At 38.2% G+C, this 21,388-nt stretch overlaps 1 protein-coding gene across 3 annotated transcripts in view; it reads left to right on the top strand.

The window, feature by feature from the left end:
• Positions 1-14,012, top strand: part of LOC126470599 (protein lap1) — a 153,499-nt gene extending 139,487 nt beyond the window's left edge. For 2 of the 3 annotated variants that reach the window (XM_050098552.1, XM_050098550.1), the window contains 2 exons: positions 635-854; positions 12,984-14,011. In XM_050098552.1, the coding sequence (XP_049954509.1) occupies positions 635-814 (180 nt within the window). In that variant the 3' untranslated portion in view covers positions 815-854; positions 12,984-14,011. Of the gene's footprint in view, positions 1-634; positions 855-12,983 lie in introns of all 3 variants that reach the window. The other variant, XM_050098551.1, reaches the window with a different exon arrangement.
• The last annotated feature ends 7,376 nt before the right edge of the window (positions 14,013-21,388 follow it).

Below are 21,388 nucleotides of genomic sequence, written 5' to 3'. Positions count from 1 at the left end.
CGCCCTTCTATCCTTAACATCCCTCAGTTCATTCAATTCATAATCATATGATCCAGTACCTAAATGCAACTCTCACAGATTAAATCTACTTAGGGTCTGCAGTCGTACTTGGCTAGCTGGTGTTTTGCAATGGGGAGAGAATGTCATCATCTCAGTCCTTAAACCAGGCAAAAACTCAAACATTATTGACAGCTACTGGCCAATTAATCAACCAATGTGGTTTGGGAACAGCTTCAAAAGATGGCAGTTTGATGAGTATGCTGGGGTTCTCAAATTACGGTGCCTTTGGTCCCCTATCAGTGTAGTTTCTGAGAGAGACAATCCACAACCATCTGGTTAGATTGGGAACAGCATCCCAATAGGTTTTCACTCACCTTACTTCACTGTTGTCACGTGTACTGGTGTTAATTATGTTTTTAGCCTTATTTCTCATCTCTGACATCAATACTAGGTAAATTTTACCACTCGAACATACTATTCTAGGTGATTGCCGATCACGAAAATCTTTAACGTAGAAAATGACATTTTAAGCGAAAGAGTTAAGTGAGATATTCTGCATGTAATTGACTACTCCTGTTACTATTATTTTTTATTATAGAGTAATATATCAATGTTTGGATATTTTTGTTCATAGGGAATTTACATAACGAAAGTTAATCCAGATGGTCCAGCAAGTGGCTTATTGTTCCCAGAAGACAAAATTTTAGAAGTGGACGGGATTGATTTTACAAAACTAGAGCATGATGATGCAGTAAGGATTCTAAAGCAAACTGGAAACATAGTAAACATGATGGTGTCAAGACAACAGCCATAGTTTTGCTGTCAAGTTTTCAATGCAGCTTCATATTACATGTGTAAGTTTTTTTTTTCTTTTTCATTTCTTACCTTACGTATATAGTGTTTCTTGTGCAAACCTAATGAGAGAAGATTCCTTGATGCATATAAATTGGGAGAGTGTCCAAAGTAGCTTTTGAGGGAACACAGCACCCCAAAAAGGTCACAACGTGAAATTTATTATTCAGTAATAAATTAAAACCATTTTCTACAAAGTAACAAAAGTTGACATATAGGCAAATATTCTTTAGATATCTTACTCATCTCAAAGCATTGTGCGGTGAACAGAGTTTCACTCACTGAAAATTGTAAACCTGAACCAAAAGCAAGTTCATATTACTTATAAGATCATGGACATGAGTGAAAGTTGTAGTAAAGGTGTAGGACAATAATGACAATGGCTTTAAAATAGTTTGTTGGTCTTAAATAATAGTCACAAGGTGTTTCTGGACCCATTTATTATTCATTACGTGTTTTGGGTACTGTCCATCTTCAAATCACCTGGTGACAAAGTAACAGAAAAAAAATAGATTTTTTTTTTTTTTTTTTTTTTTTTTTTACAATCTTGCAAGATTACGTAAGTGTTTTAAAAGAGGACATATGCTACAACATAATTGAACACACAGACATTTAAAACAAAATACATACTTTTTAATACAGAATCAGTGTAGAACTTTGGCAAGAATGTCAATTAATGCTGAAAAAAACAAAAAGTGTACCAATCCACACAGCAAATAACTCTATGACCTAACATGTGTACTACTTGTAGCCGAGTAATGGGGCTGGCAGATAGTCGCACATAAGAGAGCTTGTTGTCACTAGATGGTGTAAGTGTTGTGGTGCTGCCCTGTATGGCTGATACCTAATTACAAGTGGTAATTTCAATACCTATTGCAATATTTATACAGATTTTTCCTACAGTATAAATAAACATTAATACTAATGTTAGAAAGAAACAAATTTAAGAAACATACAGGGTTTTATCCCACACGAGAGAGGTTATTGGTGCTGAATGGCGAAAGTGCTGTGGTGCTGCCATATGTGGCCAGCACATAATTACAAGTGGTAATTTCAGTACATAATACAATATTTAGTGTAAAATGTTTGCAGATAGTCTCGTACATTATAAGTTAGAATTAATACCAACATGAGGCAAAGACAAGTTTGAAATATGTACAATTTTGTGCAGTGAAGATATTTTTGGTTGAAGGCATACAAGAGAAAGAGGAACGAAACTAGAAGCCTGTGTTAAGAGGCAGAAGTTGACAAACAAACCATAAAATATACAGAAGAACATAACCGAATGCAATCAAATATGGAAATGTAGATTTTTGTTCATATTTTTACCTTCTGTTTGTTCATAAACAACTCATCAAAAATTCTAAAGAACCATTGTGTGCTGCTGTAACGAAAAAGTGGATCACTAGAGATCCTCAAAGAGATTGAAATATACACTGACTGCCGTTCAACCCCAAATCTGATCATTAATGAACAGAATGAGATTTTCGCTCTGCAGCGGATTGTGTGCTGATATGAAACTTCCTGGCAGATTAAAACTGTGTGCCGGACCGAGACTCGAACCTGCAGGAGAGCTTCTGTAAAGTTTGGAAGGCAGGAGATGAGGTACTGGCAGAAGTAAAGCTGTGAGGTCGGGGCATGAGTTGTGCTTGGGTAGCTCAGTTGGTAGAGCACTTTCCCGTGAAAGGCAAAGGTCCCAAGTTCGAGTCTCGGTCCGGCACACAGTTTTAATCTGCCAGGAAGTTTCAATTAATGAATAGATCACCAGCAACAGTCAATGGTTCCTTAGCATTTCTGAACAAATACAGGGCAAAAATGCGAACAAAAAATTGCATTTCCATACTTCATTGGGTTAGGTTGGGTTCTCCTGTATATTTTATGGTTTATTTATCACCTTTGACCTCTTGGCACAGGCTTTTAGTTATCTGTTTTTGTGTTTGCTACAAAAAATATCTTTATTGCAAAACCCTGTATATATATTTCAAACTTTTCTTTGTCTCATGTTGGCATTAATTTTTATTTATAATGTGAGAAAAAATCTGTTAACATTTTATGTCAAATGTTGTAATATGTATTGAAATTACCACCTCTAATTACATGCCAGCCATATATGGAAGCACCACAGCCATTTGGCATCAACAAGCTGAAGTGCTCTTGTGTGGGACTATCTGCCAGCCATACTACTAAGCACACATGTTAGGTCAAAGTTATTTGCTGTGTGGACTAGTAAACTTTGTTTCTTTCGATGTTCATTAGGAGTCTTATTAATGTTCAATTATGTTTAAGTATATGTCCTCTTTAAGACACTTGTGTAATCTTGCAAGATTGTAAAAAAAAAAAAAAAAAAAAAAAATCTGTTACCAGTTTGTCACTAGGTCATCTGAAGATGAATAATAAGTGGGTCCAGAAACATCCTGTGACTATTATTTTGTGACCAACCAGCTAGTTTAAAGCCACTTTCATAATTGTGACTTGTAAGAGCTAATCCTCATTATTAATGCATAAGTGACATTTTTTATGCGCAAATAGGTTGTGCGTATTGTAGCTTACACAGTTGACAGTTCTTCAGTAGGTGTACCGTGGGCCAGAGCTATGTAACTGGCCATCTGTTGTAAGGCCTTGATATGCTAAAAAGTTCTCAAATTGATGTTTACTGGAGACTTGTGCATTCACTGTAGTTTGTAATCATTTGTGTGAAAAAATGTACTGTACATGCAAGTTGCCTTGATGTTGGCTGTTTGTGTTTACAATAGATTCCATACTTTCATGTTCTCATGCAGTATCCTACTTGAGTAGTTATCCCATCATTAACTTTGCCAGTGTGTGTTGAAATTTTTCCAACAATGATGTTAAAAGTTGCCAAGTTCTTGCCCTCTTACTTCTGGGTAAGATTTAGCTGAATACTTTTTATATCACTTGTGACCAGCTTAACATCATAGATTTCAGATGTGGACATTGTCTGTTTTTGTCTAAATATTTACTGTATACATGTAAAAATTAATAAAGTGCTTAATGCTCACAGAAGTGATGAGTGGTGTCCAATGGTTACTACCTGAAGACGGGTTTCAGGAGAGTTTGGGATCAGGCGTTGTTCAGAGGCAGGCAGCCACAAAGAGCTCTATTATGATGATAGTTTTGATTGGAAGTGATACCATTTCAATCAGAAGCAGCCCTTAAGCATACTACCTGAACTATGGAGAACTGAACTTGTGTGTTTCATTTTCCACTTTTTTGTTTGCCCATAAAGCAGTGAAATGCTTGAGCAGCAGACAACTACACCTACTACTACTACTACTACTACTACTACTACTGGTTCTGTTTGTGCAGATCGTGGAGTTATCAATCCTAATAGCAGTTTAGAGTTGCGTTCGCCATAGGCTACAACATAGGCTAATTCCACACAATGATGGGAGAAAGAAGTAGATTAGCTACATTAATTACAGAGACATTCACTCTTGCAAATCAGGAAAAGAACATGTTTGTAAAATGCAGGAGCAACCATAGTGAAGACCAGAATGATTCACTTATTAACAATAATAACAGCTGGATATTAAATTCCAAGCCATGTAGAACTCAATAATATTTATTAAACTATTACATGTTTTGAATGAGAAATAATCAGTCGAAGGAAAAGATCCAAACATGGGTTGAATGTGATGATTGGACACTTTTATGGATCACGTGTCTTAGGAGCTGCAGTAAAATAAAGTTTCAGAGAAAATCTCACATAAAATTTCTGATGAGACTACAGTGATAATGGGAAATTTCAACTGTTGACTGTGAGGCTTTTGAAATATTTTACACCTATTTCTGAAAATCACCTTGAGCAGTTAATTAGAGAAACTGGTCATGACAGGGAATGTCTTTAATCTTCTAATGACAAAGAGGCCTAAAATGTTTGATTCAGTTACCGTAGAGAAGGGAATTGCAGACTTATTGTGACTGTGTTAGTATCAATAATTACAGGTGTTACTAAGCAATTCCTTCCCTTTTAATGTATGCATACCTAGTATTTCTTACTACTACTATGAGGGTCATTCAGTAAGTAATGCCCCACATTTTTTTTTCTCTCCTCAGAACACATTCATTGTTGAGAATCAGAATTTGGTGACAATATACATCAACATGTCTTGTCCATGTCCTATTTTTCTACAGAGTCTCCGTCACATTCTGTGGCCCTATGCCAACGTTGTGGAAGACCATGTATTCCCTGCTGTTAAAAGCTCTTGTCCTGTAGGCATAGCCATGTTTTCACTACATGACTGACACTCATGTCATCTTCAAAGTGTGTTCCCTGTAGAGAATCTTTAAGCTGCCCAAAGAGGTGGAAGTCAAAGGGTGCCAGGTCTGGATTGTAGGGTGGATGAGGCGGTGATGTCCAGTCCAATTTGGCCATGTTTTCCCAGGTTCTCCGACTTGTGTGTGGGCGTGCATTATTGTGTTGGAGCAAGATTTCTGCTGGATTCTTGTCCAATCAAACACATTGTAAACGGTTCTTGAGTTCATTCAGAGCCTTCATATACGTCGCTGAATTGATGGTTGACCCTCCTGGCACCACTACCATGAGAATGACTCCATCACAATCCCAGAAGACTGTCACCATGACTTTTCCTGCAGAAGGGGTTGTCTTGAATTTCTTCTTTTGTGGTGAATGAGGATGATGCCACTCCATGGACTGCCTTTTTGTTTCCGGCGCGAAGTGGTGCCCCGAGCTTTTGTCCCCTGTAACGATCCGTGACAGAAAGGCCTCTGTTGGTCTCAAAATGCTCCAACAACTCGGATGAAATGGCCTTTCTTTGAATCTTGTGATTCGCTGTGAGCATTCATGGAACCCATCATGAGCCCCTCTTTGAATATCCAAGAGTCTCGATCATTGCAGACGCACTTACAATGCTGACCAACAACTGTAGAGCCAATTGCCGTGTTGCGATGTGCTGGTCGGTACAAATGATGCCATCTGCACGATTCAGCATGTCTGGAACAGTGGCTGTGACAGGACATCCTGAGTGTGACTGATCATGGAGCTCTGTTTCTGCATTTCCTGAGGCTGTAAGTTACCTTACCCATTCCCCAACAGTACTCATGTCAACTGCAGCATTGCCATACACTGCACACAAACATTTATGGATGTTCACCTCAATTTCTTTTTCTGCACACAAGAATTCAATAACAGAACGTCCTGTTTAGCCAAAGTTTAAAAATGGCTCTGAAATTTCCAGGATTCATGGAATATTCTGTCCCATCACAACCTCTGAAAGCTAGCTCCTGCTCACACAAAAAACTTGTGATATCAATTAAAATTTTTGTGATGTCTCTTAGCATTCACTTTAGTTTGTGCTGTTCATTAAGTGACTTTGAAATATTAAATACTTGTTTGGTAGTTCATTACATGAAATAAAACTACTTAGATGATCTTTAGACGAAGCATGCCATGCCATGCCATGCCTTTAGACTGATTCTTCAGATTGTCGAAACAATCAGTGGGTCATACAATTTTCTTGCCCTTAAAAGCAAACGTGGTCAGCAGAATAATTTCCCTTTTGTAAGCTAGGACATAACTTTTATGGTGCTCATACCATGAACTTTGTAAAGCACTCATTTTGAACTTATGTTTCTGAAGAAGATGTAGTGTCAGCATTTGATGTCCTCTCTTCAAAATTTCATGTCATTTAGTTTCACACCACCTTGAAAACGACATCTCCCGCAAGAAATTAATGATGTCCTCACTCAAAAGCATTACATTAGTACTTATACGAGGTATACAAGGTTGGACTTCATCCATATTCATTGTACATGGGACAACTACTGTACACAAGACAACTAACTTAACAGAAACATAGAGGGGTGACATAAATCCTCCATTGCCCAAACAGGCTACAGTTATTGCTCTATTGCTTAGTCCCCTAAGAAATCAAAATCATCCACTCATCTTTCTGAAGATAAACACACAGTTACTTAAACAGGAAACATTCTCCAGGTTTCAGAACTTCCATAGGATAGTGCAATGATCTTACTGGAGTAGTGGCAGACTCATGTTCACAAGAATACCTTTCTCTAGTTAATTCTAAATGAGCTAATAGTCATCCGGCATGACCTTAAATAATTTCTAGAGTGAGCATAATGTGGCCCTTGCCTAATGCAAGCACACCACATAGCAAAAGGCTCAGACAGAGGTGCCCGTAAAGATAAATTAGAATATTTTACAGAATTTAAATTATATGGAAGAATTTCAAATATTTTCCACATGCAGTCAACATTTATAGAACTGTTGGTATGAAGTGATGTTCTTCAGACAGGTGGTAGACCTACGCGTGTCTGTTAGCTCCATTAGCAGGGGTTTGACAGCTTCCAGAACGCTCAGAAATCTGAGCCTAAAGGAGTCATACCAACATCCACATCATTCTCACATTCCACTGCTTATAGTGAAGGGGGAATCAACAGAATAGCTGAGCCTTTACTCTTAAATCCCTGTCTCTGTGTGACTATTATGCTTTGATGTGTCATAAATTGCCAATGTTTTGAAAGTGTGAAAGATCCTTTTTTTGTTTCTGTAGTAAAGGCAAGCTAAGTATGAAACTACATCACTTGAGCACACTAGAATATGGTAACATAAGTCACCTAGTGAGAGTTTCACAAGCGATCAGATGAAACTAGGTCACTCTACATGTGCCATTAATTTCAACTGCTAATGAGTTCCTTGCTTGCTAACAGTGTTTTCTTGATGAAGTGCATTATTTGCAAGTTTATTTCTGTTACTTGAAGTGCATTTTAAATAGTTTTCACAATATGTACAAGGGTCATTCAATAATTAAAGAGACAAATTGGTCTGGAGGAAAAATCTTTTATTTTTACAAAACAATACTTTTTCTACTTAATCCCCTTGAACATATATGCACTTGTTCCAAAAGGCTACAAGCGTTTTTATTCTGGCTGCAAAGAACTCTGTATCTTGATGTTTGAAACAATTTCCCACAAACTTTTTCATGTCCTTGTTGTCTTGGAACCTCTTCCTACATAATGCCTCCTTCAGTGCACCAAACAAATTGTAATCATTATGTGCTAAATCAGGACTGTAATGGGAATGAAGCAGTACTTCCCAGCCCATTTTGTCAATGGTTTCATGGGTTAGTTGAGCAATATGAGAATGTGTGTTGACTTGCTGAGAATCACACCTCTCCTGTGAGATCCACGATGTCTCTCTCTCTCATGGCTGGTTTCACCTTGCTTAAAAGCAAATCCAAGCAGTGTTGGCTGTTCATTGTATGCTGCTCTTTGAGATAATCACAAAAAACTGGACCTTCTGCATCCCAAAACACCATCAACATTACTTTTAGTGCTGATGCTTGGGTTTTGAATTTTTTCTTGACAGGTGAGCTGGTGTGCTTCCACTCCATGCTTTGTCTTCTTGATTCTGGCTCATAATAGTGAACCCAAGTTTCACCACAAGTTAAAATTTTGTTGAGGAAGTGCTCACTGTCTCTTTCAATGTTCCTGTAGCTCTATGCACTCTCTCAACCTTGTTTCCTTGTGTAGCCACGTCAGCTCCTTTGGGACACATCTTGCGCATGTTTTGCGGTACTTCAGCTTGTTACAGATAATGCAATGATGAACTGTACCAGTACTAACTTGAATCTTATCAGCCATCATTTCTACAGTCAGATGGTGTTCGTCACGAATAATGTCATCAATTCGACTTTCAAGTGAGGGAGTTTAAACTGCATCTGGTCTGTCAGAACACTGTTCGTCAGTCACTGAGTCACGACCATTTTTGAACTGCCCTATCCACTTGTAAAAATTTGCATGATTCATACAACCTTCATCATAAACTTCAGACATTCTGATATATATATATTCACTGGTTTCTCACCTTCAGCAAGTTAAAAAATGAATAACAGAATGTTGTTCAACTAATGTGGACATTTCAAGTGGACTTGCCATCTTGAAATGTATTTTTGAGGTTATAAACAAAACAGTGTTGATACATCAGCTAATCGGGGCTCATCCCAGTGATGCCAACATAAAGCCATAAAAGTATCAAACTTGCCCTACTAACAGTCCCTCCCCCCTCCCTCAGACCAGTTTGTCTCTTTAATTATTGAATGACCCTCATATATTAGACAGAACTGCCGAAAACATGTATTTTGTCAGTAGAACAATCCAACCTTGAGAAATTGACAACATTGCTCACAGATTTGCGACCTTCCGCCAATATGGAAACCATGAGCCACTTCTTGTTCAATGTTTAATAATACACGCAGTCAGTATTTGCCTAGTATTTTGTAACTTCTAACTAAATTGATTATACAATTTATGGTATCTTAATGTGGTATTATATGCCTGTATTCATATGTGCATAATTTATATAATTATTATTTACTCAGTAGTGTGTATCATATTATTCTCTTAACTTACATGTACATAATATTGTACAAAATGGGCTTAGGTAATATTGACTGATTAATATGAAATTTGCTTGTGTGGGCAATGTTTGTTGTATCTTCTGGTGTCACATCATAGCAATGAAATATTTTATTGTGCCCACATCTTTTTATAGTGTCTGTAATTGTGTTTGGTGCATCAAAATTGTAGAAGAATTTTGTTCTCAATTCTCACATGAAGTTGGAGAATGTGTTGAGTCCCCCTAATGACTGGTTGGGTACAAGAAATGAGAGAGGTGCTTATTTCATCATATTTAGATGAACAGCCTAGTTTCATCATATTGCATGTACCTAAAATTTTGTTTAGAAAAACTGCATTCATTTTATAAGCGCTTCTCTCAAGAAATTACAAACATCATGTAATACCATGTCATTATGCCCCTGGACTTGATAACTACTTCGTTTCAGTTACAAAGTGAGTCCACAAGGTTGTGCAGATATATCACATCCAGGTTAAGCCACTCACTGAGGATGTGATCACGCATTTCCACCAAATAATGGGTATACTGATGTTGGCATTTTAAGTGTTGTTCCAACATGCTGTACAGAATTTCTATGGAGTTCAAGTCAAGTGATTTTGCAGGCCAATCAAGATGTAATAGGGTAGAGGAGTGTTCAGAAAATCAGTCAAATATTCTTCCAGCCCAATAAACTTTACTACTGTTGTCCTGAAAAATAGATGTATTGATATCATACTCATGATGTACATGTTAGCTGAGAAGCAACACCTAATCATTCAGAATGTTTCTGTTTCATGTTAGTGGTTACCTCAGGGAGTGGGCCCAACTCATGATAAGAAAAACACCTCCAAAACATCACAGACCCACTTCTGGCTTGACCCTGACCTTGCACAGACTCAGACTCAGGATGAAATGCTTCATTTGGCCTTTGGTGCACTAGACGATGTGCGTCATTTGAATATAGGCAAAAACGTGATTCTTCAGACCACATTATGGTCCACCAGTCAGCTACTGACCACTTGCAACATCAAATTCGCACATCTTTATGTGCCCATGTTAGCAGTGACCTCTTGCAAGCTAACCAACTTCAAATTTTCATTGCATGTCCAGTTCCTGTCACAATGTTCTCCCACTAACAGATGCGGATGGACTTTCATTCACTGACTGCAACAATCCCTGTTGTGTTTGGCATTCGTTTTGATTCTCAAGCTGTGAAACACATCACTGGACCATCTCAGTCAGGGTCTTTTTCAACCAGAACTCTGATGATATGTTTTGCTGCCACATGTGTTGCACAGATGCGTGTATACGTGTTGAACATTCCACCTTGAAGCATCAACAAATACAGAAACTTCCCACACATTGTATAGTCATAGATGTGGCTAAACACAATTGCCTCTTTTTTTTCCACTGTATCACATCCTTAAATTTATTCATGTTCATGTACAATGACCACTTGAAACATAAATGTGTCTCTGATTGCTACTTCCAAATGCTCATGTAGAATCGGTGCATACACAGTTGAGCATGTGACTGTCACTGCACCATCTGCAAAGGCTTAACAATTCATCTGTGCATGTGCACTGGGGTGATTGATTTTTTTGTCCAGTTATCTTACGAAGACAGCATCATTCAGGTACAGACAACACATAAGTGGCTTATCAAACTGATTGGTTAGTAAGTGCAATACCATCCATTTTAAATGCCAAGTTGTTCATCTCAGGGCACATACCAAGAAGAGACCTCACAGAAAATCCCTGCTGCGGCCATTTGAAAATGTTCAAAACTTTCATCTTTTAAAATTAACTTACATGTGGCTGGTTGCTGTTCTCAGTTGCTTGTGCTGGAGGCAGTTACTTAATATGTTTGAATTTGTCAAGATAGCTTTAACATTTTTGTAGATTGCAAAGAACTATAATGGAACGTCCTGAAGGAATGGCCACATATCAGTGAAGTTTCATTCACATGCTCTAAAGGTTGTGTATGATAATTGTCATGAGATCAGACATCTATGGATGTATAGCCTTTAACACTTATTTCATTATCTTGTATAGTGCCCTCTAACTACAATAGTGTCCCACAACCATGCAGAGAAAACAGTCTTAGAGGTGTTGGATATCATCTCTCCAAATAGTGTCCATTCTACCCCCCCTTTAGTACCAATTGGTCAAGGAATTTTGCACTAATGTAGACAGGAACAGACATGGTCCGATCCTGCTAAATGGGGGAGTGGTCCAATAATTGTGCTGGTTGGGGGAGTTGATGAATATCTTACAGGGTGCACGGGAATATTGTCCAGAGAGAAGAGCACAGTAACAGAAGGGCCTTCCAAGGATGTATGCTACACTTGTCTGCACACCTTTCAAGCACCAGAATCTTAGTAGGCTGTATTTCCACACCCATGATGCCCTGTGTTGGTAACATACATTGCAGCAGCTCTCCTGGTTGATGCTACAAAAGTAGAACTGGAAATAATTAAACAGATTTAACAGAAGTAAGAAGTTTTATACACAAGTTGCAGACAAACTGGGTAATAATATTAAAACTCAGTTGCAAAAGAATCAGAACAACACTATTATGATAAAATTGCATTACAGAAGCTGGAACAGAACAACAACAACAACAACAACAAGAATAAAGCATACTGGTAGCCAGTGTGGGACCTATTGACTACACAAAGAGTAGGTAATTAGAAGGATAAAACTTGGTATAAAAAACAATTTTAAAAGAAATGAGAGGGTCACATTCTCTTGCTGTCATTAACATCTGATCCTGTAAGTACACTATTGGTTCTCAATAAATGCAGTTCAGAGATACGGTATGGACAAGAGAATGTGTATAGGAATTTTCTTTTATTCCAGGCAGCAGCAATTAGAGTCTCTGATTGAGCCTGTGGGCGTGGGGGTGGGGGGGATGCACAGTTCACACAGTACACCATATTCTCAAACTCTATCAGTATGTTAAATAGCTGTGAAGTGCATAGAATTACTGAGTTGCAAATTCACCTAATTCCATATATGACTGTGATCACTGATAGACATAGAAAAATTGATTGACCATTACAACAAGGCTACATTACATGTATTTGATTGGCAATTAAATCATAAACCTGACAGTCACTCAGTATATTTAATCACATTTAAGCTACTCACCATGTGAGTTACTTTTGACATTTTCTGTTTGTGTAATTTTCATCTATTCTGTATTCATTGGTGGTTATTGAAAAAATGCATAGTCACCCCATGGTTTGTAGTCAACTTTAAAATGTACAATGCATGCTTGCACCGCCCCCCACCTCACACGCATGCACACACGCACTTGGAAACGAATGACTGCTGCAAGGAATGAAAGAGAGCTGTTGTACACATTCTCAAAATTTGGATTATTGCTTCTTGGAACTGCATTTTATCACAACCATTAGTGTAACTGGCTGGGTAAAGCAGTTCAAAAGACAAGATCATACAATCTCCTGTGGGACATTGCATAGTAAAGCACTACATGTTTAAACAAACTTTCGGATTTAGGATAGCTTTAGTTTCTAAGCACATTACCAAAGTTTCAGTTCATTTCATGTGGATGATTGTATTCTTATCAGTCTTGGCAGTGTTGTAAATTCGAAAAGTCCACAACTTCTTAAAAGTAATGATGAAATAAGTGTCCTGTATAATTTTTGTTGCACAATCCAAGTATTTGTGTTTGCCAATTTTGATTTATTCCTTTTCATTTTTTGCAGCGTGAAGTACAATGTTTCATTTGTTGATGTTGTATAGAATAGCTATTCTGGCTTCAGTTGAAGAGTACTGAAGAATCTGTTTGGTGTCGTCTATCAGCAAACCTGCCAGTGATATTAATTTGACATCATCGCATGAAGAATTTTACTGCAGCTATCTGTCAAATGCTGCGATTATGGAACTCCAGTGTAACAAATTTGTGCTATTCAGTTGTTCCTATGTCCATTGAATCTGTTATTGCATCGATAATTTTATGAATCTCACAGATACTCATACTTTCTGGTTGTGATACAGATCTTGCTATATTACTGTTGAACTGTAAAGAAGTCAAAATATTTATTTTTAATTCAAGTGTCCTGTAATAACAAATAATACTCTACACAGCTGTTGTTCGTCCTTGAATGTTCTAATAAATATATGATTGTTATAGTTATACTTTGTCATGTGACAAAAAAAAAGGTGTCAAATGTCTGCATGCTTTGTGTGTGTTTGTGGAGAGAGAGAGAGAGAGAGAGAGAGAGAGAGAGAGAGAGAGAGAGAGAGAGATCTAGATTGAAAATAATATAATCGTGTTATTTCTGACCTTTGAGTTAAAGGCCAGCTGATATCACGCCTTTATTTTTTACATTAATCTGTATATTCGTATAATTTGTGTCTGCTACTTTATGGTCTATTTTGAATGTTTTAAGCAGATTGGTGCAGCTGAGGTTCAGAGAACATGAGAATGGATAAGTATTTAAATGTGTGTATGTGGGTGTATGCTATTTAATTATTTAAATAGAAATCTAATGTGTTCATTTCTGTGCTGTTGCATTTAAAAGCCAGTTGATATTATTTAATTTTTATATGCTATCTGAAGACTTTATCATGTGTTTTTCAGTTAAAATGAAAAGTGATGTGATCAACTTAATTTTATAATGTTGCATTTAAAAATCAGTTTTACAACTGTTATTTTCATGTGTCAATGTCTATGCATTATTTGGAACTTCAGAACTAATTGTGTCTCTGTTACATAAAATGAAATATAATGTGTTTGTTACATTTTTATAAAATTATAATTAGTCAGATAATGTTTGAATGTCCTCTTGTTTGTTTTTTGTCAAACATATTAATTTTTTTACCAATAAATTTTGTTTACCTGTGTGGCAGGTGTTTTCTTCACTTGAGACTGATTTTTATGAGTAGTGAATACACAGAGTGAAAATACTTTGTGAAAAAAATCTGTTCTTTTTTGTACATACATTATGGAACACACATTAATTACCAAAAAGCTTTCCTGTACAAAAAGCAGTAGGGTATGGGAAAAGCAATTATTCCAAATGTGTTGTAGTGGAATGACATATTATGGGATAATTGGAACCATAACTAGCATCCAGTGGTTAGAGAAATTGGAGAGACAATTACTAATCTAATTTTGTGCCATGTAAACAGAATTATTGTTATAGAACAAATGTTAGTTATGATTTGATAATGGTGGAAGAAGTAATGCACAATAGCTTCGTTTATTCAAGCATCTTATGGCAATACTTTAAAGATATAATGGGAGATTCCTTTCCTTATTGCCAGATCAAGGTTCGAATCCAACTCCTTCAGATTTCGAGCCATTAATTTATGCTCAATATGTAACAACAGTCATGATATAGAGCAGTTTTTGTGCTACCGTGGCCATCATTTCTTTTCTGTTATTTCATCTTGTTTAGGTGGTATTTGTTCTTACACTTTCATATCTGTCTGTTTTAATATATTTTATATAATTTTTATTGGTTTGTACATCCTTTATGTATGTTTCCCTGCCCCGCTGCTGATGTGTTCTCTGGTTTACATTTAGGTTGTCTTAATTTCTTTCTTATCCATTTGTATTTACTTATTTTCTTGCCAGGCCCTGCTTGTTATATAGTATGTTTTCTATAGGTTTTACCATTTTAATCGTGTTGTTGTCTCCTAATTTTTGGGAATTTGGTAACAATGTACTACAAGAACAGTAACAGTGTTTCTGAAAATTTTTCACTTTCCAGTAATTTTTGACATTTATTACAAATTCTTGTTTTTCACCCAGAATTGCTTAAAATTGTTCATTCGTCCTCATAATTTGGGGCAACTGTAATTGTCTCCAAAGTTGTGGAAGAATTTTTCCAAACCCAACCTGGTTGTTGATTCATTCACTGCAGTCTCAATTATAATTTCTTATTCATTATTACCTGTCTCAATTATAATTTCTTATTCATTATTACCCATACAAAAACGTGCTACTAGATGATATTTTCTGTACGTTTTGAACCAGTTGCACTTCCAAGATACAGGTCAATTAGCTGTTTGAATTGAATAACATTTTTTTGAAGAGGCCACTGCTTATTGAATACAGAGAACAGATAAAACATTATGACTCCCGCTCCCCCTCCCTCACTTTGTACAGTTGTAGGCAAGGATATAGAGATATCATTTGACTGGGGAGAATTATTGCAGTAAGGCACCTGGAGAGGATTCAGACTGTTACCTGCTAGTTGGAACAGTACACATGCACTGACAATTGTTGGATATTCATATGCTGATTTCAGAATTACCTCTCAAACTTGTATGAAAGATTGTGAAATGGGTTGTAAATGAGAGGGCAGTGTAAGCCCATACCTCATCAGGAACATGATGTTGAAGATTTGTCAGGTCAGTAAATTGGAAATTGTAGTGGAGTACAATTCTGAGGAATGCTTAAGTGCTTAAAAGCGCAGTGTTCAGTGCCCAACAAGCCAGCAATATAAGTTACAATTGCAGTGGCCCCAGGAACATCATGATTGGAAACCATTTTTCTGATCTATTTTGAACCCATGATGCAGAAGTAGTTGTTGCTGTTTTTGAGAGAGAATGTTACTCTTGCCAAGACAAAAGTGTATATATACCCCTGTCATGTGACTGGGGTGTCTGACAGTTGAGAGCAGGATGGGTCCGATGCAGAATTTCAGTGGACATGTTCACAGATGGTTGGGACACTCCTATACTTAGGTGATGCTGACACTGGGCGCTTCATTTGCTGCCACTCAACAATGGACCACGAGTATCTTGATTCGGGTAAAACCATCACTGCCAAAGTTATTTGCCATGAGTAATGGCATTCTTATGATAGGAGTAGTCGATGATTATTTCAGATTGCCACAGTGGATAGACAGACATGCTTTAATTCAGCAAATCACCAATTCAGTGCTGAACAATGACTACTAGTTTGGAAATTACCATCCAGAACAGCTACCATCATTGCTGTCCCACATGTGTACCTTGTCTTCTCACATGTTACAGGGCAAGGAGGTTGACGGCATAGGAACTCCGTTGTTGGACGCTCAGGAAAAAGTCGCCTGTAGCAATGGTTAGCAGTTAACATTCCTACAAAACAATGGCAGGTTGGAAGTATGTCAAAAGTATGTGGCATACATCCTACTTGCCAATGAGACACAATTGAAGAAGGTGGTGGAGGTACTCTCACGATGATGTTTACACGGGATTAAATGGTGCCCAATGTATGCCATATCATATTACTAGCAGACTGTAAAGCTACTTATTGTTCAATTATGTGCATCCATTTGTTATCTTACATCACTCCACATGCAACCTGTACTTCCAGTAAGACAATACTCCATCTCATCTCTACAAATTGTGCCAGAATGATTTGAGGAACACTCCATGGCTATGAAGGTGCTATCAAACCCACAAAAGATGACATTAAATGAGATGTGTGCACCTTGGACCCAGCTCCAACGTATCTCTGCAATTTTCGGCAGTTGAATGGTTACAGGTTCTGAGAATGGAAAATATTGGAGAGCCATTCCAGAGTACATGCCATGATGTCTTATGGCAATCATCTTGGGAAAAAAGGATGTTATATGCTAGTAAGTATCTTGTGTCTAGTCCAACTGCTGCTTAGCGTACATACTAGTAATGCTAGAATTATGAGAGATTTACCAGGACTTCGCTTGGACTCTTGGCAGTTATGTGAGGCAGCAAGAGAACCGTTTATGTCAATGATATTGCTGACCACTTGCATGCCTCTGCCGTTGATTTCTCCTGCACTGAATAGGTTATTTCTCCAGGAGGACAGTTGTCCATTTCACAAGGTCATAATTGTACATCACCATGATAGTGTAGTCCAGTGGTACAAATCAAATGGCTCTGAGCACTATGGGACTTAACATCTGAGGTCATCAGTCCTCTAGAACTTAGAACTACTTAAACCTAACCTAAGAACCTCACACAGATCCATACCCAAGGCAGGATTCGAACCTGCGACCGTAGTGGTTGCGCGGTTCCAGACTGAAGCACCTAGAACAGCTCGGCCACACCAGCCGGCAGTCCAATGGTTGTCCTGGCCTCCATATTCATTGGGTATTAAATTTAAGAAACATATTTCAGATGTCATCAAGTACCAGTTCAAAGTGCTATAACATCTTAATAAGCTACAGGAATTGTAAGGCTTGTTTGACATTGGGTGCCACACAATTTGTGTTTCACCATATAGTCTTAAAATTCATGCTTCCATGAACTGCAGGAGGGTGGGATTCAGTAGGTAATCGATTTTGGTGTCTAGAAAGGTAGAAAGGAAAATCGACAGAAGATGGGAGCTAGTAGCCAGAAATCTATCTGTAGTGGCCTTCTCTCTTCTGTTGCTGAAAGGATATTAAATTTGCTAGGTTGCATAATGAGGTCAAGCTGTTATTTCACAGTGCTGCTATGAATGGAAAGAACACAGAGGTCCACATATCTGAATTTGCGATTTGCGAATTTTGGGATATTCAGTGCAATGTTCACTGAATGACACTGTCGGGGGGGGGGGAGAGTGAGTTGCAGGAAGATTGAAATTATATAAAAGAATAACAGCCATTTCAAATGCATTGTGCTCAGTGAAAAAGCTGAAAATCACACTACTGAAATCTTGCTTTAATACTTAAAGGCAGAATAACATGATGGCCACTGTTGTGGTAATAGAAGCACAAGTTTGAGCAAAAAAGGAAAACTGATATTTGAGTATGCATCTTGATGTTATTTGTGCGCCTAGAACAGAGAAGATAGGTAATATGAAAATAGATTACTGCCGTGAGTCTAGCTAATGGCACTTAACAATGAAGCTAAGAAAAGACCAGAGGGTAGATTTGAATTATGTCATACATGTGTCTTCAGAATTAAGCAAGTTGTGTTCTGCAAGAAACAATGGGACATTGCATATTTCTGTCTTAGTAGGTCTAAAAGATAAATTGTTGACTAAGGAAGCAATTGTTTGACAAACTAGGATACATACTGTGACATTTTATTTTTTACTGAAGCAGATATTGAAAATGTCATCATGCATATCTAGCAAATCCGATGGGATAGGCCCAAAAATCCTGTATATTTACATGGAATATGAACAAGACTGTGAAGGAGGAAGCTTAATGTTTGATGTTCTTTTGATGATGAGGTCATTAGAAACAGAGAAGATGCTTTGGTTTAGCAGAGATAGAGAAGGAAATGGGCTGTAGTCTTCTCAAAGGAGCCCTCCTGAAATTGTTCTTAATCAGTTTAGGGAAACTATAGAAAACATTAGGCACAGCATGTAGTGAGATGATACGATATGATGCAGAAACAACCCACATTGTTGGAGCGTGTAGAAATGCAGTTGAAGCAACTTCTCTGGTTCATGGTGGGATGACAGTGATCCAACCCCAGTATGATTTTCTGTTGTATCACCCAGTGCAATAAGGAATTACGGTTGCTCTGGACAAAGTTGAATTACTTTTTCGTGGGGGAAAAGTAGTAGGAAAACTGAAATTATGATACACTGGGCTGGAAATTTCATGTTGTGTGATGTATCTTAAAACTTGTTGTGTGTAGATGAAGCAATGCTACAGCCATATTTGTTGTTAGTTTCTCACTGGTTTTGGCATTCACTGTATTCTCTGCTATGCCATCATTCTCATTTGATTTTGAGGTAACTATTTGATAAAATAAAAATTGATTTTTTTTGCATCTTGTAGGTCTGATATTACAGTTTGATAATTAAGTGGTTTTCTTTTCACTGTTGCCTGTAGTTATTGTGATACTTTGAAATTAAGTAAAATGCAGAGCTTATTTTGGAACATCTGCAGTAAAAGAATGAAGTCACTGGGCAGTTTACATTTGGTGCATTTTAGGTCATACCACATTGGAGTTTCATTATGGAGAACAATGGTTGAAACCAGTGTCCAGTCATCTTGATCTATGTTTTCCGTGATTTCCTTAAATCACTTGAGGCAAATGGTGGGATGGTTCCTTCCAAAGGGGATGGTCACTTTCCTTCTCCATCCTTCCCTGATCTGAGCTTGTGTTCCATCACTAATGACCTTTCCTTTCCAGGTATGAAACGCTTATCTCCTCCTCCTACTCCTACTCCCTCCTCCTCCCCCCCCCCCCTTCCTCCTCCAAAGGCTGTGCATGCGTATCAAATGTATCTAAAATAACGAAACTGTTTTAACACTGGAAGAGAGCCATACCTCTTCCCAGTCACACGTAAAGAGGTGATGTATCTGGAAGCTGTCTGTCAAAAGGCTGGCAGTGAAGAGCCACAAGTGAGATTATTACCGCCTGGTGTGTTCTGTTGTTGTCACATTGCTCCTGTGGAAACTTGAGTGTTTCACAGATAACCATTGCATTGTGCGATCTTTATTGCAATGTGCCATACTGCATATTGTATCGCCTCAGTGAGAACTGCGGAAGGCAGGACAAAGATTTGAACCCTGGTTGTAGCAAAGGAAGGATCTGTTAACACACATCATGTAAATTGCTGGAAAAGTTTTGTGCCACCCTCATGACAGTTTTGTTTTTCAATTGGATACCCATTTCCCAATACTCTTTCAGTCACAGGAAATTTGTATGTATACAGCTTGACTAAAAAAGTCAAGCACTGACAAGGGGAGGAGGAAATAAAACATCATGGCTTGAGAGAATATGTAATGTTATTACAGTAATTACAAAATCAATGGATGAAGCTGATGCCCAAGCTGGTTCCTCTATTATGGACAGATCTGGGTATCCTGCTGGTCCTAGACTACCTTAACAGGATGAGACATACGACATGAGAGCACAGATTTTTCATGGCATACAGTTCTGTTGTCAGAGTTCCCCCAGTCACTACCAGCTGTGACCTGAAGTCATACCTGATGACTTCCCACACCATGGTGCCAGGATAACACCACTGTGCCTCACTGAAACATTGAGTGGGAACCTCCCCAGGTTACTGCTATGCTTGTCCATGGTTGTGCAGAAATGCAATTCATAGCTGAACACAATGTGTTGCAATTCTTCAGCAGTCCGTGCTTCCCAGTCACAGCACCATTCTGAACACGTCTGTTGGTGTTGTGGAGTTAGTGGCAGCCCACAGATGGGACAGTAATTCCATAATGTGGCTGCTGATAATCTCTGGCTAGAGCTGTGGGATTAGAGACAGCGTTTCAGGGTGTCCATTATTTGTTCTCGGATGGTACACATAGATGTGAAGGAGTTTAATGGACACAGAGCACAATCTGGCAATCCTCCCTTGGGGAGCACAGAGCTGGTCAACCGGAACCCTGACAATGAATATGCCAGTCCTCATTTTCCCATGTAGTCCAACTTTGGACCACTGTCACATCCAAATGTCCCACAAATGTGGATATTGCACAATTTGACCAGTTGGCGAAACAGAAACCTACAATGAGGTCCCTTTCAAACTCTGTCCCTTGTGAGTATGCAGCTTGTGTATTTTTCACGGTGATCATTTAATATCTGATGCTGTTCACACCCCTTACATACCCTACGAAGCTGGGTAACAACATAAAACATGAACAAATCTAATGCACTATGGTGGCAGTTCTGCCTGTCAAAGAGAATCACAGCTTTTATCATGTACATACCTGCTGATGTGTGTATATGTATGGTGTTACACTAACATCTGACTTCATCTCCTGGGTGCTTCAGTTATTTTACTGGACAGTGTACATCCACCTGCATAATAGGGAAAAAGTGAAAATCAAACAAATGGAAACTCCAGGTTGGAATATCAAGAATGTAAGAAAAAGTTAGATTGCTACCTCCTGTAAAAAAATAACACATTCAGTTGCAGACAGGCACAAACAAAAGACGTTTACATATTAGCTTTTGGCCACAGCTTTCATCAGAAAAGAAAATGCACACATCCATTCACACAAGCAAGCACACCACAGGCACATGTTACTGCTACCTCCGAGAGTTCAGACCAGAATGCATTTCAGTCCGAGCTGCAGGAGAAGGCGGTCATGTGTGTGTGTGTGTGTGTGTGTGTGTGTGTGTGAGGTGTGCTAGCGTGTGTGTTTGGGGGGGGGGGGCACACGTGCATGTGTGCGTTGCTTTTTCAGACAAAGGCTGTGGCCAAAAGCTAGTGTGTAAAATGTCTTTTAGT

Source organism: Schistocerca serialis, chromosome 3 (assembly GCF_023864345.2).
Source record: "Schistocerca serialis cubense isolate TAMUIC-IGC-003099 chromosome 3, iqSchSeri2.2, whole genome shotgun sequence".
Lineage (NCBI taxonomy): Eukaryota > Metazoa > Arthropoda > Insecta > Orthoptera > Acrididae > Schistocerca > Schistocerca serialis.
Note: the sequence above shows the minus strand (reverse complement) of the source record. Positions and strands in the feature narration are given on the sequence as shown.